At 36.1% G+C, this 23,311-nt stretch overlaps 1 protein-coding gene across 1 annotated transcript; it reads right to left on the bottom strand.

The window, feature by feature from the left end:
* Positions 1 to 594: 594 nt before the first annotated feature.
* EPYC (epiphycan) lies at positions 595 to 22,380 on the bottom strand. Its single transcript, XM_009948927.2, has 6 exons — positions 22,213 to 22,380; positions 8,564 to 8,717; positions 5,667 to 5,825; positions 3,892 to 4,094; positions 2,297 to 2,392; positions 595 to 765 (listed from the first exon to the last, which is right to left on the bottom strand). Exons 1-6 carry the CDS (start codon positions 22,378 to 22,380, stop codon positions 595 to 597), a joined length of 951 nt encoding a protein of 316 aa, XP_009947229.2.
* Between the last annotated feature and the right edge of the window lie 931 nt (positions 22,381 to 23,311).

Raw genomic sequence — 23,311 nt, 5'->3', positions numbered from 1 at the left:
GGGGGTAATCTGATACAAGTTTAAGATCTATATTTCTTTAGGGATTCAAGGAAAGCTTCCGTTTGCTAAAGAAAACATGGGTTTTGGAATATTGCTACTACCTTTCTAAAATGAAGGGATCTTTAAGGAAAAAAGTGGAAAAATTGAGGTGTCTCTGAGAGAAAAATATTTAATTAAAAGAAAAGGGGATAAATAACCAATTGTGTACACATTTTGTTTTTATTTCTTTGTTCATTATGTTATAGTCAGATTTTAACATACAAAATTATTTAACTTTAGAATTCATACATTAAATCTGAATAATTCAGCACAACATTTTGCATTTACATTGATATTTTATTTCATTCGGTACAGTTTTTCAGTAAAATATTTCTCTTGGTATTGCTATACAACTTATGGTTGGGTAGATAATGGAGTTGTCTTTTAGCATTTCATATTATTCTTTGTATCTCAGTAATCAATTTCACTATTAATAGAAATATTTCCAAAATGAATGAGACTTGAAAAAATGTGTCTTACTTAGTGTGGCAGTGAGTTAATAATTCGTCTTTAAAGATTCTTACAGTGTATGCCAGTATTGGCTTCTTTCAAAACTTAGATGAGGTTACCAACTGGCAAACGGGGTAGACACATGTATGCATAAGGTGTTTTGCTCAGGTTGATGGGGTTACCATCCAGTCTGATATCTTCAAGAGCCCTACGTACATAAGTAAAATCTTTCATTTTGCAGAAAGTGTCTTCATGCATCTCTTCAATGTTGTTGTTCTAAAAAACAAAAAAGAGCACCATCAGAATAGTTACCTGAAGTAATTTTTTACTCTTTGAAGAACAATTTAAGAATATATTTCAGCGCCTAGAGAGATACTTGTTTGAACCCAAGGGACCAGATTGTAACTGCAAGTCACCAACAGAGAAATCTTCCAAGGAGGGGGAAAATCTCTTGGCCAGTGCAAAGCTGCAAAACTAAGTAACTCAAACCATGTAGCCGAAACAGGCTTTGCAGGAGCACCCTGGTAGAAGTATAGAGCATTTTCATTTCCAGGATCATGTTGTACAGCATCATTAACGCAATTTTGAACTGGCATAGGCCAGTCCAAAAATCATAGAACCATAATTAGCATCCTGATACGCCTCAACCTGCAAAGGCACAAATCTGCAATTTGATCTGTGACAAATTTCTTTCCTCAAGGCCCTCTCACATTGGTTTAACCCGCATCTGTATATATACAGGGAAAATGGAATGCTTTAGGTTTTATTCCTTTGATTTAAATTCCTCTTGTATACTTTATCTTCAGTGAGCTTTTGTTCTTGAAGTCAACCATTTTCAACAATGAATTGCTAGAATACATATTGTATGGAAATTGAGACCAAGAAGGTCATCTCGTAAAATCAGGGCTGTCTGAAAATACTTCCCTTCTCCACTCCTTTGCTAGTCAGAGATTGGTGTGGAAAAAGTCCAGCTCATTAGCTTTGGTCTGTTGCACACAGCACTGAGTATTTAATTTACAGGCATGGGCAGGTGAACAAAAGCAGCAAGCTAGCAGTCAGAGTATTCATATAGATTTATTTATTGAAAGATAGAGGTCAAATTATGTATGATACATCAGGTTATTTATTCAAAGGGGTTTTTCTGTATTATGCAATAAATAAAAACATCTTCTGATAATCAAACTGGGCATTGGTACAAGAGGATGTAAAGGGAAAGAAGCAGAGATGGAAAGGATTAAAAGGAAGAATTCAGAAACAAAGGTTTAGGTAAAAGCAAATACAAAAACAAGGATTACAGAAAGACGATGAATAGAATGTTCCGACATAGTCAAATGGAAAAGTTTGGCTGAAAAGAAGTTAGCAACTGGGAATGACCTTTATTAAGAGAATGAAATGCACTGGGTATAGATTCAAACAATATGTAAAGCGACTATCTTTGAGCATCTAAAAGTATTTCTGTTGGAAGATACGTATAAGCAGTGTGAGGGATTTCTGTCTTCGAAATCTCTTCGACTAATGTTGCTTTTGACAGCTATGAACATAACCTTGATCTGTACTAAAAATAAATCAGGAATTCTATGTTTCAAAAATATTGTATTACAAATTCCAATAATTAATGCTTAGCTGAGCTAAATTTTACTTCGTTCAAATACTGCATTCACTAGTTAATCGTGTTTCCAATAGTTTGGATAGTCAAGTAAGTACACTTTTAGACAAAGAGAAGAAACAAAATAAGACAATATTTACCCTTTCCAGTTTTATTTACTATTTGTACATGACATGTATAGCCACTACTTTTGTAGCCTACCTGAAGATGGAGAGCTTGGAGGCTTTCAGGGAGTGGCAACGGAATGTGATCCAAGTTGTTGTCAGTGATGTAAAGATGCTGTAGTTCATGCAGATCCTAGAGGATGAATGAAAAAGGAAGAGGAAAATCATAGACATTTTTTTAAATCTCTAGCTAGTAAGTTTGAAATCTGTTTCTGCAATGAGCACTGTTGGATACTAATAGGTTTTGTTTCAGTATGATATTCTTGAAAAGGCAGAAATTCAAATACAGTTGTGGATTATCATTTGCACAGGCTGAGAACTGTTGCTGTTAAAGATTAGATGTTTGGATTAAAATGAAGCAAAAAAAAATCTTTGAAATGTCTAGAGATTTAATAATTAGAGATGTAATTTCAATGTTGTTCTGAAGTGAAAATACTGCCTCTCCCATTCATTATGCAGAAAGGCTTCCTATTCTGTCTGTTTTCTTGCTTTTGTGACAAGCTTACTCAATTTTGCAGAAATGTATTGGTGTTGAAGCAAATTAAAACTGTGTAAGAAATGTGTGAGCTAAAAATAAATTTCTCATCCCATTCGAAAAGGTAAACAATTTTCCCCCTTGATTATTCAAGAAGGAACTTCATCTAGTAATTATAACAATAGCAAAAAATAAACTTGGCTAGGTCAATAAGGCTTAGTAGTATACTCTCATTTTGCCCCCTTTTTACACACACGTTACCATGCTACCTAACTACTGCTTTGAGTGCAGCATCCTAGTTTAATTCCTACTAACAAAACTCTGAGATATCAGGGTTAAGGTTCTTGGCAAATATGGAATTTAAAGGCTGAGCGCTCCGTCATGGCTGAAATCAGGGGAGTGCAGAAGAAAAGAGTGCTAGGCCAGAGTCTCAAATTGGGGCACAGATTTTTGCCCATCATTCCTGTTCCAAATACCTGCCTTATGTTGGAGTAGGAGAAAATAACTGATTCAGTATCTGCTGTTGGTTGCCTCGTTAAGAACCTGTCTTCCAAAGGAGGAATTCAGAGATGGCTGATTACAACTACCTTCTTAGATACATTTGAATAGTGCATATAAGCTGGATCTATCACATGAGGCTAGCCTATATTCTATAATGATTTCAGATTTCATATGCAATTAGAAGCTGCTTCCCACCAAAATTCTTGAGGAGGGATGATCACTCAGAGGTTCCCATTTCCCTACTTTTCAAGGTGGAAAGAAAACATACACATTTAATGAATAATCTAGCAAGTTCCCATGTAGATACATGGCAGAGTAAGTTTGAAGCAGTGGCATCCATAGCTTTGCCCTTCCCTCTTGCCTACTTGTAAGGGAACATCAAGCAGCTTTCTGGAGTCTTGCTAGTCATGTGGGTAGTTCATTGTGCCATCACATGTCTTGTGTGGATCGTTGTAAAGAAGAATAAAAAGGGTTCTCATGTCCAGCTGATAGTGCTCATGCACCTTGCTCCATCTTTATAGGTTACCCAGCAGCCATCACAGCCATGGTGCCTATAATCTTAGTGGTTTTACTACTGTAGAAGGACACGGATTGCTCTTCTGACCACACTCTTTGGAAAGGGGAAGAAAAGGTTTTCCCATCAAACCCAGACTTACTTTAAATGCCTCATTACGTATTCCTTTGTGACCAAGCCTGTTCTTACTAACATCGATGAATGTTAAAGAAGAGGGTAAGTCAGGGAGTTGCCTTATCCTATTGTCACGAAGCACCAGCTCCTCAAGTTGGGGCAATCTCCGGAAGGCATCTTCGTGGATTTCTGATATAAAATTTGCAGTCAAATCAATCCTCTTTAAATTGTCTGGCAGAGAAATAAGATACAACAAGCATGTAAGAATGTATTTTTTGAAAGGTTTAAAAAAGAGAAAGGCACATGGGTTATTTAAATTATAGGTGAAGTGTCTTGAATCAGATTTATTCCTGATCCACTATGTGACAGCTTTCTCTCTCTGTATATGATGCAATAATATTTGATATTTGAACAGTTCTTCTAAGGAAGGGGCCAACATCTCCTTCTCATCCTGTTTAGAATTGCCTGTATCGTTCTTCATACATCTTTCAGTGGAAGATCTTAAAGTTCACAATGTTAAAATTTCTGTGTGTTCTGGTAATATTTTAAATGGTTATCTTTTGAAAAAAAATAACATTTAAAAGGAAATAAACATATTCTTTGCCACCTTGTTCCACATGTGTCTTTATTGTCAACTTTTTCCTATATGTAAGAAATTTGATATATTGACTTTATTCTAAAATACACTCAAACAATTTTTCCAATCAAAAAAAGAAAATTAAACTTCTTTGTGGCAAAAGATATCAATGCCTCAATATCAGTGTATTAATATGCATTAATTTTAAATGCATTATTTTGTAGTTTACTTCTATTTTCCACCCAGCATGTTTTTCATGGCTGTTTTATTTTATTATTTTATTCTTATGGTAACAGTATATTTTGGCCTCAACAATTTTTCTCTTTAGTATTTATTCCCATTAGTTTGTTGGTTTTCTTTGGGTTTTTTTTTGGTTTTGTTTTTTGTATACCAGTTATTTTCCTTCCCAACCTTCATTTTAGTTTAAGCAAGCCAAACCCTTATAATTTTCTTTCATAAAAAGTGTTTTGCATTCCCCTGAATTATTGTAGTAGCCTTTTTTGGCTGATTCTACACTTCTTATCATGAAATCAATAAACATTAGTTACACAAATTTAGGTCAAAACCAAAAAACAAAGCATTTGGCTTGATATTCAAGTTAGTGAGTGTATAGTAGTCAAGATCCCTAAATAAGGTAGGCTTAATATTTCCTGAAAAATCAGGTATCTTTAAGAATCTCAAGTAGGAAATGTGAAAATATAAGCTCCGTAAATCACCAATTTTGGCCAGTTTTAGGCCACAATTGGTTTTGGATTAGCAATTTTCATTTACTGAAGATTTTCCTGGATAAAGCAGAGATAAACTAATGAACATATGCTTTAAAGGTGAAATTTAAAGGTAAAATTCTTTTCATACAGGTAATTTTCAAATATTTGAGAGTATGTCTACCTGAGAACTTGTCTTGTTTAGGAAAACAGTACTTTGTGTTATGCTACAAATGTTCTATGAGGTTTTTTTACCTTTCTAAAGCTGTAACAGCTGTAACTAGTAACAGCAAAAAGACAGATGAACATTGTTATTACTGATAATTTAAAAATTTGACAGAGAATCTGCATTTAAAGTAGACCTCTACATTCAAAAGTAATAAATCACATTTCCTTATGTGCATTTATGTTTATAAACCTACTGTCATCAAACATTACATAAAACAAATAATGAGATCTTATATTAGTATGAGCCAGAAATAATGGAAATTAAAGCTAATTGCATAGTACTACTATCCATACTTAAGTTAGCAAAGTCATTTCTGTTGATCTTCCTGATTCTGTTGTAGCGTGAGTAGAAATACATGGTTTTCTTAGGCAACGGTGGAACAGCATCAAGTTCATGATCATCACAGTAGACTGTGGTCCCTAGGCATGTACACAAAAGGCAAGCGGGAAGACCTAGCAAAGAATTTAAAAGAAAATAGTTTGTTGCCAAAAAGGTACAAAAATTATATATAAATTAATATAAAATTTACTATGATGAAATGCTCACCTATGCACATATTGATAAGCATATGTCAGTGCTAAAGTTCACTCCCATTCTATTTTGATGACCACATCATATAATTGCAACAAGAAAGTGATTTAATTCCGCTTAAAACTAATATTTTTTTTCTGCTTATGTCTTTTAGAAGGTCATTTAATTTGTTCTGATACAGTGTTTCTCAGACCTTAACAATAGAATATTAGGTGAAAGCAGCCAACCAAATATCAATTTCCTGCTAAACTGGCAAGTGTGCACTTCCACCTAAATTGAGAAATAAGCACTGATGACTGAAACCTGTTATGATTTCACCAACTTTGGCTTAGTAAATAGTACCTCTGAAGAATTTGTAAGGAAATTAATATTTTCCTACAGAGCTGTAGAGAAGAACCTCAATTTCCTTTGCATATTGTTTAATTATGTTATCTGCTTCAGAAATTCAGTATAACTTACCAGCTTGAGTTAAGGTAACAAAACATTTGGTTACCACCAGAAGCTCACGAAAACAGAAAACTAAGCCATTTCATCTCAGTCATAAAACTGCACAAATACCATGAATTCAGAAGTTTCTTTTGATGGTACTGTTCAAATTTGGTGAGACTTGTGACACTGACTGGTTTGCCTGAATGTCATTTTCAGTAGGAAAAGTTGTTACTTGCTATGTGTGTTGAAATTTTGATACATCTTTTCTTTGATTATGGGTATAAATCAGCATATTTGCTTCTCGTCTTTTAATCCCATAGAAATACTTTTCTGTTTCATGTTTTCCTTCTCTTTGTAGTAGATGGCTGGTTGGTTGTTACTTTATAGAATAGTAGAATAATTAATGAGTATGAAAATGTTTTTCTTGTAGACAAGTTTTTTCCTCCAGATCAGTTGTCTCTACATGGAAGATTTGCTTTCTGAATCTGCGTCAATTACCAACAGGTAGCGGTAACTAACTGAACGGTGGGCTATATATGTGGTGTCTTTTCAGGCAAGATTAATGAATCAGTGACTAAAGTACTCTTTTATTTGACAATCTCTACTTGGGCATCCAGGAATAACATTTCTGGAGAGATAAGGCTCTTTTTATACTTTCCCTAACTTCCTCCACAGGACAGTTTAAATTAACTACAGGGAGCAAGCCTGACACAGGCAAAAAATATTGTCACATCTTGAACCACTCCAGCAAATCTAGGCCTGAGTGAATGTAGAGTTTAGGATGGCTGACATTTTTTTTAAAAATTGCAACATAGTACAGGACGAGAGCTTTCCCTTCTGTCCTCTTTTTGATCTTGGAGGAGTGGTAATTGTCGCCTATGGCTGGTGTAGACTGAAAAAGGACAGAGGTATGGGAAGGATTGAAAGAGATATCAACATGAAAAATGAACTTGACTTGATGTTCCTGGGCCTTGTAGTCTTCTCTCCAGTACCAAGCCAAGAACAGCAGCAACATCTGACAGGAAAATATGTTGCTGAAAAAAAAGTAGACACAAAAAAAAAAATCTCATTTGATGTGTTACAGCCTTGAGCCTCCCATACATATCTTTAGTTCGATGCCCTAGCTGATTTGCATTCAAAATGTAAATTTTGCTCAAAAATGTTGACAGATATAGAATTCGTAATATGTAATATTTACATGAAATATATTGTAACATCCTGCAGCTTTCAAAATTGAAAAAAAATGTGTGTTTTTTTCAGAACTCTCCTGGGAAATTCTCATTTCCATTTTTATTTTTTTCGACATCAGTGTATTTTTTTTGCCTGGTCAAGGCTTACTAGTATTATGTGTAAAAACAGGACTAAGAATGATTAATTTCTCTTCACTGAACATAAAAACTTGGAAGCCTGAACTCTTTTTTAATTTTTTTTTTTTTAATTTCATTTGTCTTCCATGTCACTTAGTTACAGTGTTAGACATAGTAAAAAGTAGGACTTTCCTGTTGTTATATGTTGATCACCATACAACACAAAGACCTGTCACAGGAGTGGATAACTCTAGTGAGCTTCAACTACAAGAGTTTAGAGTAGCTGCTAACAAATGCCATTTATTAGCATGAACAAGTTTGTGTGGGAGAGGGACAGATTGTGTTTTACAATTTTAATTCCACTGTGAGATGTTGAAAGTTCTTATTCCACTAGAGCTAACCAGAAGAACAGAAAATCAGCTTCACCCAAAATTTCTAAATAGCTCCCTTTTCTTAAGTTTCACAGTTTCTAGTTTTCATGGTCAAAAATTCTTCAACATTTTAATTGTATTTTGTATGCACACATTTATAAAAACCATGTAACAAATCATTATAAAGATAGTTGGTAATGATATTGAAATCTAAGTCAGTTAAAAAGTACTGGTAACATTTGCCAACCATTAGCAAATTTTTATGCTGTAAGGGTTTAAGTCTTAAGTAAAATTTTATTTGAAAAATTTCTTCATTGTCACAGTTATTTTCACAGAGAAATAGTGTGGAAACATTTTGACTAGGCCCCTGTCTGACTCCAGGGCATTAAGATAGGGGTGTTATACCTCTCTGCTGTAAGAGAGGTATAGAAACTATATGCCTCCTCTTCAGTAAGAGAGGTTGGCATTCATAAGCAAGTAAAGTGAGCTCACTCAAAAGCAAAGCTATACATGCAAAACGCATTTCTCTACGCATTTCTCTTTCCTACTAACCGTCTTGAGTTTGAGGTATAAGGACCCCAGACCCATGTGCTGAAGACCCATCAATTAATTTTGGTGTTGATGCTTCCTCCTCAGGTTCTTCTGTCAATGGTGCCGAGGAGTAACTCTCTTGAATTATAGAAGGTAGTGCTGTCCCAGTCTCTATCTAGGTAAAATTAAGAGGGAACAGGAAACATTAGTGTTTACTTTCACCGGCAGCTGTTTCTCTTCCAGTTATTCATACTCTCCCACTAGAGGTCACATATGTTCTGAGGTTTAGTGTTTGAGCTGCATTTTATCCGGCAGCTATAATGAATTCTGATGATGTGTAAGTAATTCGTGAAACTCCAACATACTTACTCACTTTTTATTTCAGTGTTTTAAATGTTTTGTTGTATGTACACATGCATATACTTAATTAGTGAGAACATGTACTAACAAAATGTTTTTTCCATGTTTATTTAAAGTCAAATGAGATTTGCGATAAAACTTAATATATTCTGTGTGACAAATGAAAATTTGCTCTGAAGTATCAAAAACATGCAGGTCATTTGACCATAAAATTGTAAATTGTACCAGCATAAATCTAAATCTGATGTAGCTGTGCAGGCTTTGTTTTAAGAATACTAACATGCTTTAAAAATCTTATTGTCTAAGAATTCTGAGCTCTAAGTTCACATACTATTTGCTAATATGTTGGTAGTGTTTTTGTGATTTATTTATTTTTTAATCTGAATACCAGAAGGCTCTGATTAGCCTCATTCATCAGTAGCTGCATTATGTAGTATGAAAACTTAAGAATATAAATAAAAAATATTACATAAAATCTTGATTTAGAAGCATCTTATAAAATTTGGGAGAACTTTTCATGGAATTAGAAAACTTATTTTTTCTTCACTCAACATAATTAGTTAAACCAGTAAATTTTATTGTGTTAACTTTAATTCTAAAGATATATTCTGTTGATTTTGCTATATGACATTTCAGGATAAAAATGAAGATGTAGCAATTTTCTTCCATCATATCACCCCTCATAAAAAGAGTATTGCAGACTTGCCAGGCTTGTTGCAGAGGGGCCTATGTTTGCAAAGAAGCAGAGTGGTTTACTGTAATCACCCAGACACGGAGAATCCAATTTGGTTGTGCGACTTTTGCAAGTTACTTTACCACTGTATCTTGGTTTCCCAATGTGTAACATTGTTTGACCACACCAGGGCCTCTTTTGAAAATGCACTTTTTATTTTTCAAATCCCAGACAATGGATTAGAGTCCTTAGAGGGCTTTGCATGTCTGAGGTACTGTTCTAATTTAGGTAATACATCCACCCCTGTGGGTGTTTCACCTCTGTGCTGCAGTTAACTCTCTTCAGCCTATATCAAGGCATGACCAAAAATAGGAATTTCATCTTCCCAAGTACTGAAGCCTAAAATTGTGCTTTAATAAAGATCTTCTCCCACTGCAGATTTCTAGCACAACATGACCATAAAACTATTAAATCCTGAGTTTTTCAGCTAAGCAAACATCTCCTTTTTTGAGATCATCCCCCAGCTACTGCTGGCTTTGCTGTCTCAATGGAGGACTAGTTGTTGAAATCACTCACACTACTGCTCATAAATTCTAGTTGTAAAAGGCAGGTAAAAGTAGATTGCATCCAGACTAGACAAGCGGCTAGGATTTTTTAAATTAAAGGAAGAAACACACCTGGGATCTGGGGCCCAAGCATGAGCAAAGCTTTTGCTATATTCTGATCCTTATTTGAATCTCTTAGCTTAACTATATAAAATTCAGCAATTTCTTTTTTTTTTTTTTTCTCTTATTATTTCTGAATAAGATAGATTTTAAATATGTTTTGTGAAATTCTGGACTTCCTGAGAGCTTCTAAATGACCATCTAAAATCTACTTTTTGCACAGAAATAATTTGGTTTAAGTTATATAGTGGCCATAGGTTCAAATATTCTGCATCAATTAGTTTCACTGAAGACAGAGAATATGGAAGCAATGAAGAACCAGGAAGCACTCTGAACCTCACAGACTCAGATTTTGACTAAGGACATTTCAAGTTCTTTGTATAATCTTTAGTTGTATTCCATTAAGCCATAGACACCGTTACTAAGAAGAATTTATGGATAAAAATGCCCTGACACAGTCACTAGGATCATAACTGCAAAGCACAGGGTGATGAAGTCAGCAAAATGAACTTCAGATGAACTATGACTGAGTAACCTGTGTGGTGTAAGTAAGAGTAAGGGTGTACCTTGTTGCTTTGTGCAGACAAATACACAATGTTCCCATCTGCAGCACTGACAGTAAGACAGCTTAACCAGGAATTGATTTGGGACAAATCAAAGGAAGACTTTGGGAACAAAGGAAATGGGACAGATGTTCTTTGAATGGTGGAAGCCTAGAGGGAGAGATACATTCCAGACTCTTATTGACCTAGGGTAGTACTGAGCTAAAGTGCTTGCACATGCTGTCTGATTCTTCATCAGTTTTGTGGAAATCAGATAAGAGTCCCTATCTTGAACTTTGGAACAAAATCCAGAGATTTGGAGACCTATTAACAGCTTTGTATGCATCTTTTGTAGCAGTTCCACCACAAATAATATTCTGGAGAAAAGCATTTTCAAGATACAGTTTGTAAATAGGTTTCAGACCTCAGATAATGCTCCTTTCACTTGTCATGGGATTTGGGTCATCTACACTGACTGCCACTTCTCTGAATATTTAAGGGCATACTTTATGGAACTTAGTAGCTTGGGATTTGTGATTTGCTTTATGCTTTCTCAGATGTTCTTAGTTGATTAATCACTGTAGCTGTTGAGTACCAAAGCAGAGTTATTAACTTCTAGTAATTCTGTTTCTAGACTGTTATGTCTCTCTTATTACAGGATGTTATGTAGTTTTGGAGATGCACAGTTAAAAGCCTCCCTGCAGATTCCTTGCCAATATGCTAAATTTGGGTTCTAGAGAAACTGTTCGAAGCAGTTAGCTTTATCTGTTCAGTGTCCTGCACCAGTTGTGGCTGTCATAAAAAATATCCATTATTATAGGGAATTTAATGATGTTGGCATTTTTATACTGGTAACGGAGCAGGAGTTCACTGATACATGTGTGTTACACACCAGACCCAGAGCATGGGCAGTATTTGCTTGCTGCACATAGGTTGGACTTAAAACAATAACCTAAAGGTAAAAGTCTGTTTCCCATTATTGGTCATCTGATCCACGAAGCTTTCTATCTTTTACATATTTGATAAATCATGCAAGATTGTAACAAGACAAAGATGTTTCTTGGACTATATACTGTACAGAATGATCCTTCATCTTCCAGATGTTTATTTATTTTTGGCAACATGCACTTTAGTAAAAAATTAAAACAGAATGATTCTGTGTCACTAAATAGTATTATTCTCCATAGGGTTTTTTGGGGTTCGGGGGTGGGGTTATATTTCTTTTACTACTCTAAGTAATTTTCTTTGTGAAAAATCACAAAGCAGGAAGAATATTGTAAAGAAATACAAGAAAGTATTTTTCCCTTTGCCAATAGATGCAAGTCTTGAAATCATAATCAGCCTTCCAAGCCAGATTTAACACATGGCATAAGAAAACACTGAAACGGAATCACATCGCCTACCTTTAGCCATGTAACTATGTGGTTAATAGTTACCCTACTCTGCCTTTGGAATCAATCAAGAGATTTAGAGAATACCAGTGTGGAATATTAGCCACAGAGCACGCTGAAGGAGAGTGATATCTTTCCTAAGATTGCATGGAGTATCTGGTTTTTCCCCCTCCTGTATTTATCCAATGTGACTACATTTACAAATAAAACTGCTTAATGTGGATGGCAAATTTAGAGGCACTTTCAGACCAGCAAGTCACAAAAGTCAAGAGCTCAGAAGTATGAACATATCAATGAGTAATAAAAAACAACTGGTAAAAGTCAACTCATAACTTAAGTCATCCATAGGCTAGGCATTTATTCTATGCCAGCATCCTTTCACAGTCAGCAGAGAATGAGCAAAACTTCTGAAAAGCAGCTCCAGCCGCTGACCACAGATTCTTCTTTTAGGATGGGCTAATTCACCACTGGCTGAAAAGGAGTTGAGGCAAATGAAAAGGTTTTTATGATTAGAAAACAGCTAAGGAGGCTGAGCTGTGTTAAAAAAAAAAAAGTACGATGAAAGAGTATCTGTGGGCTAGGAGTCAGTAGGGGTGGAACAGAATAGAAATGTAGATAAGAGTAACCTATATGAGGATTATGGACCCACATTATCTATGTAAAGTAATACAATACAGAAAATGAATAGATTTAAAGAAGTAAATGACAAGGCTGGAAGCGATCAGTTGCCACGTTTTTCTTCTGAGGTGGTGCAATTCCAGTGACAGATGTTTTGTCTATTGTTTTATATCTACATCTTTTAAGGTCAATGTTGATATATTACATGAATAAGTTTAAATCCACAGAAGAATCTGAAGTGTGTCCCGTTTCAGGGACTCTTTTACTGAAAAAAAATATACTTAAAAACACGAACAAAAGTTCAGAACTTAAAAAAAGACATTATAAACTTGAAGGGACAGTTGTACCACACGCTGACCCATCAAAAAGAACTAGTTTCCTCCACAGCTGTTCTGAAAATACCAAAGGCTTCCAAGAAAATATCTAATTATGGTAGAGGGTTTTGGTTTGTTTTCCTTTCCAAAAGTGGCTCATACATGTTTCTTCTTGAGTTTTGCATTTAAGATCTTCTTTTCTCCTATCGTTCTCTCTTAAACACAAATATATCTGTGAGCCATTGCTTGTTAATGAAATAACTACTTAGATTGCAAACTATGCAGCTCAGACAACTCGTCATTTTCTTGTAAAGAACATAAATAAGTAGTGTGGAGAAACTAGTGTAATAAAACTCAGTGAGATCTTGGGGAAGGTGATATTTGTTTTATATACTCACACTTATTCTCTCAGATTTTAATCACTTGCACATTTAAGCCTCATAGTCCCACATAGGAAAATGTGTATGCCTGAGTGCTCTGGCCATGACCACCTGCGTTCAAGACAAGGCGCATAAGCTACTGAGTCCTTTTAGTGCCTCTGGGTTCTTCTTGACTGGCATTGCAAATTAATCTTTAAACAAGTTTTTATCTTCTTTAAGATTCGTTGTCTGTTATAGGGCAGTCTTTTTCCTCAGTCTTGGATACTCCAACACCCATGAATCTTACACCAGGCTGCTGCCCGTTGCCTCCTTTTCCTCATTGGAAATGTGATTTCATGATGGCTAGCATGAAAAGGACTGGTATATATTGTATGCTACAACCTTATTTCCTGTCTGCTGGCGGTAGGATGAAAGGTCTTCCACTGAGAAGTCATCTGTGCTGTGACGTTATCAGGGTGCAGGACCTTTGGTTTTAGCACGAACACCACATTCCTCAGGTTTGCTGTCACAAAAAGTGTTCTGGAAGTGGTGCAGTTTGGTATGGTGTCCTTGATTATCAATGCAGACCACTCTTTTAACCCTTTAATCCTATTTTTTTTTTTAAGTTATTTTGTTGTTTCTGCTGAGTCTTGCATAAATTTCCATTCATACTTCAGTCAGATCACCCCTAATATTTAAGTTACAGAGCTCTAGAGTTGTAACCCAGTTCTCTAGAAATTAACATCAGTGACTTCTGCCTTGGAAAATACAGGCAGACTCAGAGGTTCTTCTAATTAGACTTAGAGCGAGAAGTAGTCTGTTTAACACCTTGACAGCAGAATATGATAAAACTTCTTGTCTCAAAAGCAAGTGTATCTATGGCATGTCTGATTTTAGCAAGGTAAAAAATTTTATGCTGAACAGCATTGCTACAGAGATTTTACTCACTAATTCTGAATTAATTCTCTAATTCTGAGAATGAAGAAATTCAGTATAAATTGGGTTGATCTGGATTTCCACAAGTACAAATGAAGTCAAAGTCTCATTCCAGCACAGTGTTTGAAATTACAGATTTTATTTCTAACTTTCTTCTTTGAGGGCTGTGTAATATCTAAGCCTACAGCAAATGCTTTTCTTTAGAACAGTGCTGAAGTTTTGTAAGACATAAAATTTCAAACAGAAATATGCCAGTTTTAGAAATCAGAACAGGGCTCTTTGTACTACTATAAAGCACAAAATGAGTGAAAACTAGTCCCAGCTATTTAATGAAGATTTCTGCAGGAGTTCCTGCTGATCCAAGCCATAAAGTAGACATACACAGCCAGACAAAGCTGAAGATCACCCAGATGAACAGGGTACCTACCAGAAACATTGTAAACTCTCAGACCTATGGTAAGGAGCTGCCTCAGCTGGACTTCCAGAGCTCACTGTAAAGGAGGGTTCAAGGTCTCAAGCATATTTCCTGCAATCCAAGCAGACCAGGCACTGCTGGAGCTGAACCTGCTTTTGCCCAGTTCACCAGCCTGGCTTTTTCTAAATGCATTGTGATTGTTTTGAATCCAAACAACAATCAGTGTTAGAAACATGAACAAAAAAGGACCAGATTCTCTCCACTTAACTTCAGACATTGCATTCAAGTGTCCTGTTTAGTAGCTTAGTCTCCTTACACTCTTGGTGCAGATAGTGGAGGAAGAAAGCAAGAGCCAAAACCACTCTTGAGAAATAACATTCAAAGTATATTTTCAAGACCCGGATTTCTGTGATGTCACAGCAGGGATTGTGCTGTTATGAAATACATACAATTACTGCAGTACCATTTCTATACTATTGCTTTCTTTAAATAAAACATGCAAATGGTTTAAGTCATTAAAAAAAAAACAGCTATGCTGATCCTGGTGGACAATCCACCACGTCTTTAAGCTTCTAACAAGATATTAGGTAGCATTGAGGAATCTAGGGAAAGAAACCTAGTGAAGTTTTACTTAGCTAACTCAGGTGCCTGATACAGCTAAGAATTCAGGCAGAAACTTCATCAGGACTTTACAGTTGTGCATATTCTAAAGAATTTATTGAGATAGCTGTCTCACACTTAAGCTTATTTGTATAGGGAATGAGGCATTCCTGCATCTAAGTAATTCAAACAACTCATCTGCTACATTTGCACAAGTCTTTTACTCCATTTCTGTTCAGATGAACACAAAGGTGCTGGTTCTCCATTCATCCAAGCGAGAGTCAAGACATAATTTGTTAGCCTGAGGAGGCTTGCACCCAAAAAATCTCTGTTCCAGAAGCCATCCTAATTATCAAATGGGGGCCAGAGAAGAGTTTGGATGAGATGTTGAAACAAAGCCAGAATACATCCAAAGAGGCAAAACTCGTGGCAGAAGACAGAGAACAAGCCAAAGGAAGCATGATTATGTAGCCTAATAGGAAAGGAACTGAGACCTGGGACCTTTTTTTCAAAGGATTATTAACAACCCATGCATTAGATAATCACTAAACATGAACAAAGATAGAAATGACTGAGAACAGATCCACCACGCTCCCCTCTCTGAGCTGTGTACCAAATCACACTCTGGATTCTGTTTTGATTGGCTTTGAAATTATTCCCATCTTAAATGATTTTTAAATGAGATAGAAATGCCGAAAATATTCAGAAAAAAATATATAGCCATGGGCACAATTTAGGAATTTGGGGTAATTTTCTAAATTATCTGTATCTTTGTTTCATACCCCACATCAATAGGGGTGATGCACATTAGTTCTTTCTGGAAGAAGCCACAAAACTAGGAGTCTGAGGAAAAAAAAAAAAAAAGGAAACTGAGGTAGCAAGCATCTATTGTAAATAGTCTATGTCAGCTTAATTGCAGCGTTTCAGCTGTCACCTCTCAGGAATTTCAAAACACTGTGATAGATACTCTTAAGCAATGAGCCCTAGACGGACCAAACTTCGGTGTTTTCAGACCAGGACAACTACTTAGAGAATCTCATGTAGTCTGAGGCAAGAGAAAGAAAGGATATAGTTACTCTGTTCAGCTAAGGTAGTGGTAAACAGTGGCATGCCCAGTATCAGAATATCTTGTTCAGTACACTTAGTCTTTATAACATTCCAAATAGATTATTGAGATGAGCTCTTCTTGGATTGTTGTACTAGAACTTAGGGACTAATGTACTATTTCAAATCCTTCCTTTTTGTCTTTGGGCATTTGCTTTTGCTATATGACAAACCAGTTGAACACCATTTGGATATTTCATGACTACTTCTTAATCCAAGGAAATGTTCACCGGTTGTGAAGACATCTGTACAGAAGCATATGGAACCAGTTATGAGCAGCCAAGTAAGAAATGTAGTCAAAGCCTTTCTGAAAAAGTAGAAAATTTCCTCTTTGGGGATAAATCTTCAGAGAGTAAATAATTCTTTTATCAACTGTGTAGTTATCTGACTTCTGCATTACTTGTACCAATTGACAAGTTTTTTTATCAATGTATGTGGTATCTTCTGAAAAGTCATTGCATATCCACCTTGAAGTCTCTTATTTAATCAGATACCTGCCACAAAGACAGAAACAGCAGTGTAAGCCTCCCTCAACTCTGCAGAATAGCAAGAGGGAGTTCTTGCACAAGTAAGACCCATTTTCACATGTGTTACGGTAACAGTAGAGATGTGTTGTGTGTATGTGCACATAGACATAAGTGAATGTGTATGTATGACTCAAGTTCTGAGCTTTGTGCAGGTGTCAGAATATCCTACTATCAGTTTGATTCAAATTCAACAAGCTAAAGCAGGATCAAATATCAGGCTTTCACAGTGCTTGTTTTTGGTTATTTTGTAGATCTACTTTCCAGCTCACCTCTTCTATGCACACAGACCCAGACCAACCTGTATTCAACTCCTTTGATTTGCTGCTTATTCACAGCTAGGATAGCTTCCATGCTTCTCAACCTCACTGGTAGCCTGTCTTACTGATGAAAATATTTTTCTGATGCCCCTATATTTTCACATTTTATTTTTCTAATTTAGCTTTTCCTGCCTGAAGAAAAATGGACTGATTACATTTAACAGGCACTGTAATCAAAAGTTTGCAGTATGATTTTGTTAGACATTAGTAGCTTATATATATATAGGAAACTCTCTCCACAATTTGTTTTTCTCACACACTATCCCAATAGAGTTTTACCTTCAAAGAGGGAAAAAATCTGAGCCTTCTGTTTTGCCAGCGAGAAGCTTACACATGAAAGTCTGGCTTGATTGTATCCTTTTTAAAGAAGGAAATCTGTCTTTGTTTATGCTTGCAGAGCAGCTAGGACAATGAAGACCCAGTCTTGACTGGGGCCTCTGGACCCTATCATAATATAAATATTAATTGAAATTAATAATGAAACTTTATGTGAGGAAAAGGGACGATAAAGCAGCTTATGTTTATACAGTTGTAACTGTCAGTTTCAGAAGATATATCCAACAGGAAACTTGTACACTACCTTACAGTGACATTCCTTTGCACTCTCTTTCTCCTTGGAATTTTTTCCTTGGTAATAGGTTTTGCTTTTACATTGCCTTTTTTTTACCGTTGTCTGTGAAAGAATTGATACTCTTCTCTCTAAAGTCTCTATACACATTTTATTTCTGAGTGACATAATATTTAAGTTTTTTTCAGTAACAATTTCCCTTTGGATGCAAAACTTCAGCTAGATCTTCCATGTCTCACTGACCTGGGAACTGGGAAACCACCGATTTTATAGCCCAGATTTGACCCATCTAATACATGACAATACCTAGCTTTGATTGAGGACTCAAAACAGTTCTCCCAGGTAATTCAGAGCTAGAAGTATTTTCCCCATGCAAAATCTTTGCATTTAAAAATATGATCCAGGTACACATACTGAATACAATGAAAAGAATGCAAGAAATGAAACAGATCTGCTGATATTAGCAGGCAATGCTAGATAGCCTCTGATTTCCATTGCTTAGTAACTTTTCAAAACCCTAAAGTTACTCTAAAATATGTGAGAAAAAATAGACAAATTTCAAATGAAAAATATCAACAACCATTATCTCGACAAAATGTTCTCAGAAAAATTTTTGCAAGCCAATGAAGTGTGTCTGTATGTACACACATATGCTTCATTTTGGGCATACATACTTCACAAGGAAAAATACTTCCAGAATATGAGAAGTAGAAAAAAAGTCGTGAACTTGAGCTCTGTCACTCTTGATTAACTTATTATGCTGAAATTTTGGTGCTAAGCCTGAGACAGGTGCCTAGGGTACATCTAAAGTTATTTGAGGAAGAAAGGTGCATTGGATCTCGTTGGGATGGTGTTAACTTTCCCCATAGCAGCCCTCATAGTGCTGTACTTTGTATTTGCAGCTGGAATGGTGTTGATAACACATCAATGTTTTGGCCACTGCTGAGCAGTGTTCCCACAGCATCAAGGCTGTCTCTCCAACCCTTCTCTCCACCCCAAGGCTAGTAGGCTGGGGGTGGGCAAGAGATTGGGAGTGACATAGCTAGGACAACTGACCCAAACTGACCAAAGGGATATTCCATACCATATAGCATCATGCTCAGCAATAAAATCTGAGAGAAAGGAGGCAGGTGTGTGGGGGGATGGACTTCGTTATTAAAGCGTTTTTCTGCCGAAGAAACCACTATGTGTACTGGGGCCCTACTTCCAGGAAGTGTTTGCACATCACCTGCTAATGGGAAGTAAAGAAGAAATCTTTTCCCTTTGCTTTGCTTCTGTATGCAACCTTTGCTTTTCTTCATTAAACTGCCTTCTTGTCAACTCATGAGCTTTTAATCTTAATTTCTCTCTCTGTCCCTCTGAGAAGGGGTGTGAGAAGGCAGCTTGATGGATACCTGGCAGCCAGCCAAGATCAACCCATCACAATAGATATCCCAAGAGATTGGTTTATAGTTACCTTGGAGGATGGTCTTGGGATGCAACACCTAATTTTAGTCAGATAGAAGGAGCGGGAGGAATCCCTCCCCAACTACCTTTAGGTCTTTCCTCATTTTCGTGGTTACGCATTGAGTGAGTGATTACAGTACCCAATGAGTAACATTCTGGAAAGGACATACTGACATAGGCAATTTAGTTTAATTCCTTAAGATGCACAGGTGCTTAATTCCCATTGAAATCAACCGGAGCAACACACTGAATGCATCTGAAGTCCTAGAAGCAGTCAGTCTCCTGGACCTGCTTAAAAACAATTGGATGCACAACATTGGAAAAGTTTGCATTTCTCCGATGAGTTTAAAAGCATGTTAAGCAGAATGATTTATATTTGAACATAACTGAATTTTCAAATCTTAATTGAAGACTGCAGGAACAGAAAATGCTATTTTATTTTTTCTCCACTATTTCTGAAGACTAAAGACATGATTCAGAGTTCTTTAAAAGGAAATGCAGGCCTTAAATCAGGCCTTAAAGAATTACTACACACAGGCTAGATCTAGTGAAGGCCTGCTGTTTGTTTGCATCTCTGTAGTATTGCTCATCATTTAAGCTATGCATAATAAAAACTAACCTGTGACCTTGCATAAATACTGGGTTTTACGCATAGTAGAGCCACTTCTGTTGTTCACATCCTTATGATAACATGAGTGTAGGGAGGAAAGTCATAACCACAATCAAGAAATCAAATGCATTCTGATTAAACTTCAGTGACGTCAATAATATTGTGTGTCTAAAAGACAACTTGCAAGACTGACATGCATGTCTGTAAAAGCTGCTTGATTTCTGCAGCACTGACCACTCTGAGCTCTCCTGGGTTTAGGGGAATTGTGAATGCTTAGGTTTCTTTTGGGTGGTACATGGTAAGAGGAATGTAAGCAAAAAGAAAAGATTTTGGCTCAATGTTAGGAAAAAAAGGCTCTCACAGGGAGGTCCATCCATATGCAAAGTAACATTTTTTCCAGCTGTTAAGATGGATGACCTTCACTTTGTGAATTTTAAGGCCGTCTGAAAAGCTCAGTAATTAATGGGAGGATTCTGCTCTGGAAAAGAAGTGTACAAGACAAAATAAAAAGACTTTCTGGACTCTGCCTAGTCCATGCTTCTTTAAAGAAAGCAACCTGTGATAGGACCTGTTGTATCTTTTCTTGTTGGATGTAATATTGATCATTGTGAACTTTCTTTCAGCTGGAAAAGAACAGGATCCTTGCCTTGTCTCTATCCTTCACTCAGAAACTTGGAAAGGGGCCATCCCATGTTTCAGTGTCGTAGGACCTCACAAAGAGAGCACAGCACAGGAGAGTCCTGCCTATAATTCAATGCATTACTAAGAAATGTATTGTACGAATGAGAAAATCTCTGTGGTGAGGCACATACATAACAGCCTCTCCCATTTCTATGAAGGAAGCTGCTTCTGTAGGACTCATAAAGGCTTCATTTTTAAACGTGAAGAAAGACAGGAACTGTGACTTCTTAGTCAATGTGAAATAGAGAGACCACAAGTATCCAGTGAGTAAAAAGCGGTGGTGACTTTATCAGGGCAGAAAGCTCAAGTGCACTGGTATGTAAAGAGCTTTGATTCTGCATGACACAGGGAAACAGGCCAAAGGCAAAGTAACTTCTTTAGCACAAAGTTCTTCTTGGTCTTTCTTAGATGAAGAAATTTATTTCCTCTGAACTGTAAGGTTCTGATCTTTGTGCAAACTTTGAGATTATTATTATCTCTTAAGTTCTCTGGTTTGGGGATTTATTTATTCTTAAATTGTCTCTGCCCTTTGATTTCAAGGGTTCTATCCAATTTTGATTTCACCTTGATGAAAGTCTAGTTCCTGTTCCTCCTGCTGCAATCATGAATCACTCAAAGGAACATATTTTCATGAACCATGTACTGTTATGTGGAAAAGTACTAAAAGATTATGTGTAATTGCAAAATACCCATATTATTAATTAAATATTGTACTTTTCACTTCTGTCACACTCAACCCTGAATCATACAGAGAAATATCACCTTCAGGGAAGTTCTGCCCATGTCTAAGCAGAAGAGTGAGATTAAAATTATTGTAGCCTTTCAGTGATGTAGAGAAATATAGGAATGTAGCAGGGAAGGAGGCATTTAAATCAACAAATGGAGTCCCTTGCTTATATAGGCAATACATTTTACCGTCTCAGAATTTCAACAGTTTTTCTTCAGTCATCTTTCTTACTTCCCTGTTCTTCAATTCAAGTGCTTTCACTTTCCTTTTTATTTCCTTCTGCCCACTTTCCTAACAGAAATAGAAACCACTAGTATTTATAGCCTGAAGTACTTGTACTGAATGTATTACTTACTATAAGAAGTAACTTCAGGAAACAGAATTTTACAACCTTATTTAATGGGGAATTCTGGATGTCCTATCTCAGCTGCCTCCATGTCTCATCCAGACAGATAAATCACAAGGACAATCTCCAATTTGGAATTTATGGCAATGCAAGGAGACCTGAGGGAAGCATGGAAGCTTTCATCTGCTCTCAAAGATTACCACAGAAATATAAATAAATCAGGAAATATTTTGGCCATGTTTGTAGGTTAGAGAAAATATGAATGAAGTACAGTGTGTTATTAGACAGAAACCGAACTGTTAGACAACAGAACATTAGACAGACAACACAGAAAACTGTTGATCAACCAAAGGCAATAGCAACCACCTGAGTAGTTTTCTCTGATAAATGTTTTCATAGCCAACAAACACTCATCAGCACCCACTAAATTTGTGCATTTTGGAAAGATAGAATAAATGAAGTTCTGATTACCTCTAATTGGTCAGACTGTTCATTTTCATCATAGACAAATGGGTGAGGCAGCTCTCCAAGCGGTATGTCATAGACTTCAGAATCATAAATTAAGGTATCAGTGATAGGCACAGATCCAACAGACATGAAGATAAAAAATCCCAGAAAAATATTTACAAAGGTCTGCATTCTGCTTTCTTTTCTGGAAGAGAAGAAAATGGACAAAATGTGGGTAATCTGGTATTTGCAAGGAACCTGTGAAGATTTAATCTCACAAATACAGTTCTTATGTATGTGACAATATTTCTGATGGATAACTAGTATTTATTCATGATGACTCAATGCTTTATTCTGTTTTCTTTCATGAGGAGTCTCTGGTTCTGAGAATTTCTGCACAATGCTTTGGCTATTCTTACATTTAGATAACTTAGGAAAGACCTATTGAATTTTATTGGTATAAAAATAAACTGGCCTTTAATGAGAAAGTACCTGAATAGGTGACAGGAAGATATATATTAATCTTTTTCCCCTTTCATCTAACTTCACCTATTTCCACCGCACCATTAGAACTTTTGCTAAACTAACGAAAAGCTAAATTATTATATTATTTGTATCTGTCACAATAAATAGTCTTTTGAAATGTATAACAATGTGATTTTGTCTTTGTCTTCCACAATAAAAAAGAAAAAAAAAAAAGATTAGAAAACATATGGACCTCTTTGCTGTCTCTGGATGAGCATAATCAAAAGACTTTTCACCCAGTAGTTGTTTTGCCAGAATGTAATTTTAATTGGTTGAATGATTTGGCGTATTTTGACCATCACTTCTGAAAAGGTCTGGGGAAAAAAACTAAAAAATAGTCTGTGTCCTTCACAGTCCTATAAGTGGCAGTACTGTGTATTCCTTCATTATTCAATCAACTCCATTTTTAAAGCAGTGAGAAATGATAGCATAGTAGAGTCACCCAATCTCCTTGGAGAACAGAATTGTAAAACTGAATTATCACCCATTTAAATGTTCTATATTTTAGGAAAATAGTAGAAAATTCATGCTAGGCTTGAATATTAGTGTTTGTGTATTCCCTGTTTCTTGTAAGTTATGTATTCACTATTACCATAGA

This window comes from Leptosomus discolor, chromosome 1, assembly GCF_034619465.1.
Source record: "Leptosomus discolor isolate bLepDis1 chromosome 1, bLepDis1.hap2, whole genome shotgun sequence".
Lineage (NCBI taxonomy): Eukaryota > Metazoa > Chordata > Aves > Leptosomiformes > Leptosomidae > Leptosomus > Leptosomus discolor.
Note: the sequence above shows the minus strand (reverse complement) of the source record. Positions and strands in the feature narration are given on the sequence as shown.

Excerpts from the sequence above, each read along its gene's own strand:
- EPYC (XM_009948927.2), bottom strand. The coding sequence starts at position 22,380 with ATGCAGACCTTTGTAAATATTTTTCTGGGATTTTTTATCTTCATGTCT. Across the intron at positions 2,393-3,891 it reads TACGTAATGAGGCATTTAAA|GATCTGCATGAACTACAGCA; the intron begins GTAAGTCTGGGT and ends TTCATCCTCTAG. Across the intron at positions 766-2,296 it reads TCCAAGCTCTCCATCTTCAG|AACAACAACATTGAAGAGAT; the intron begins GTAGGCTACAAA and ends TTTGTTTTTTAG.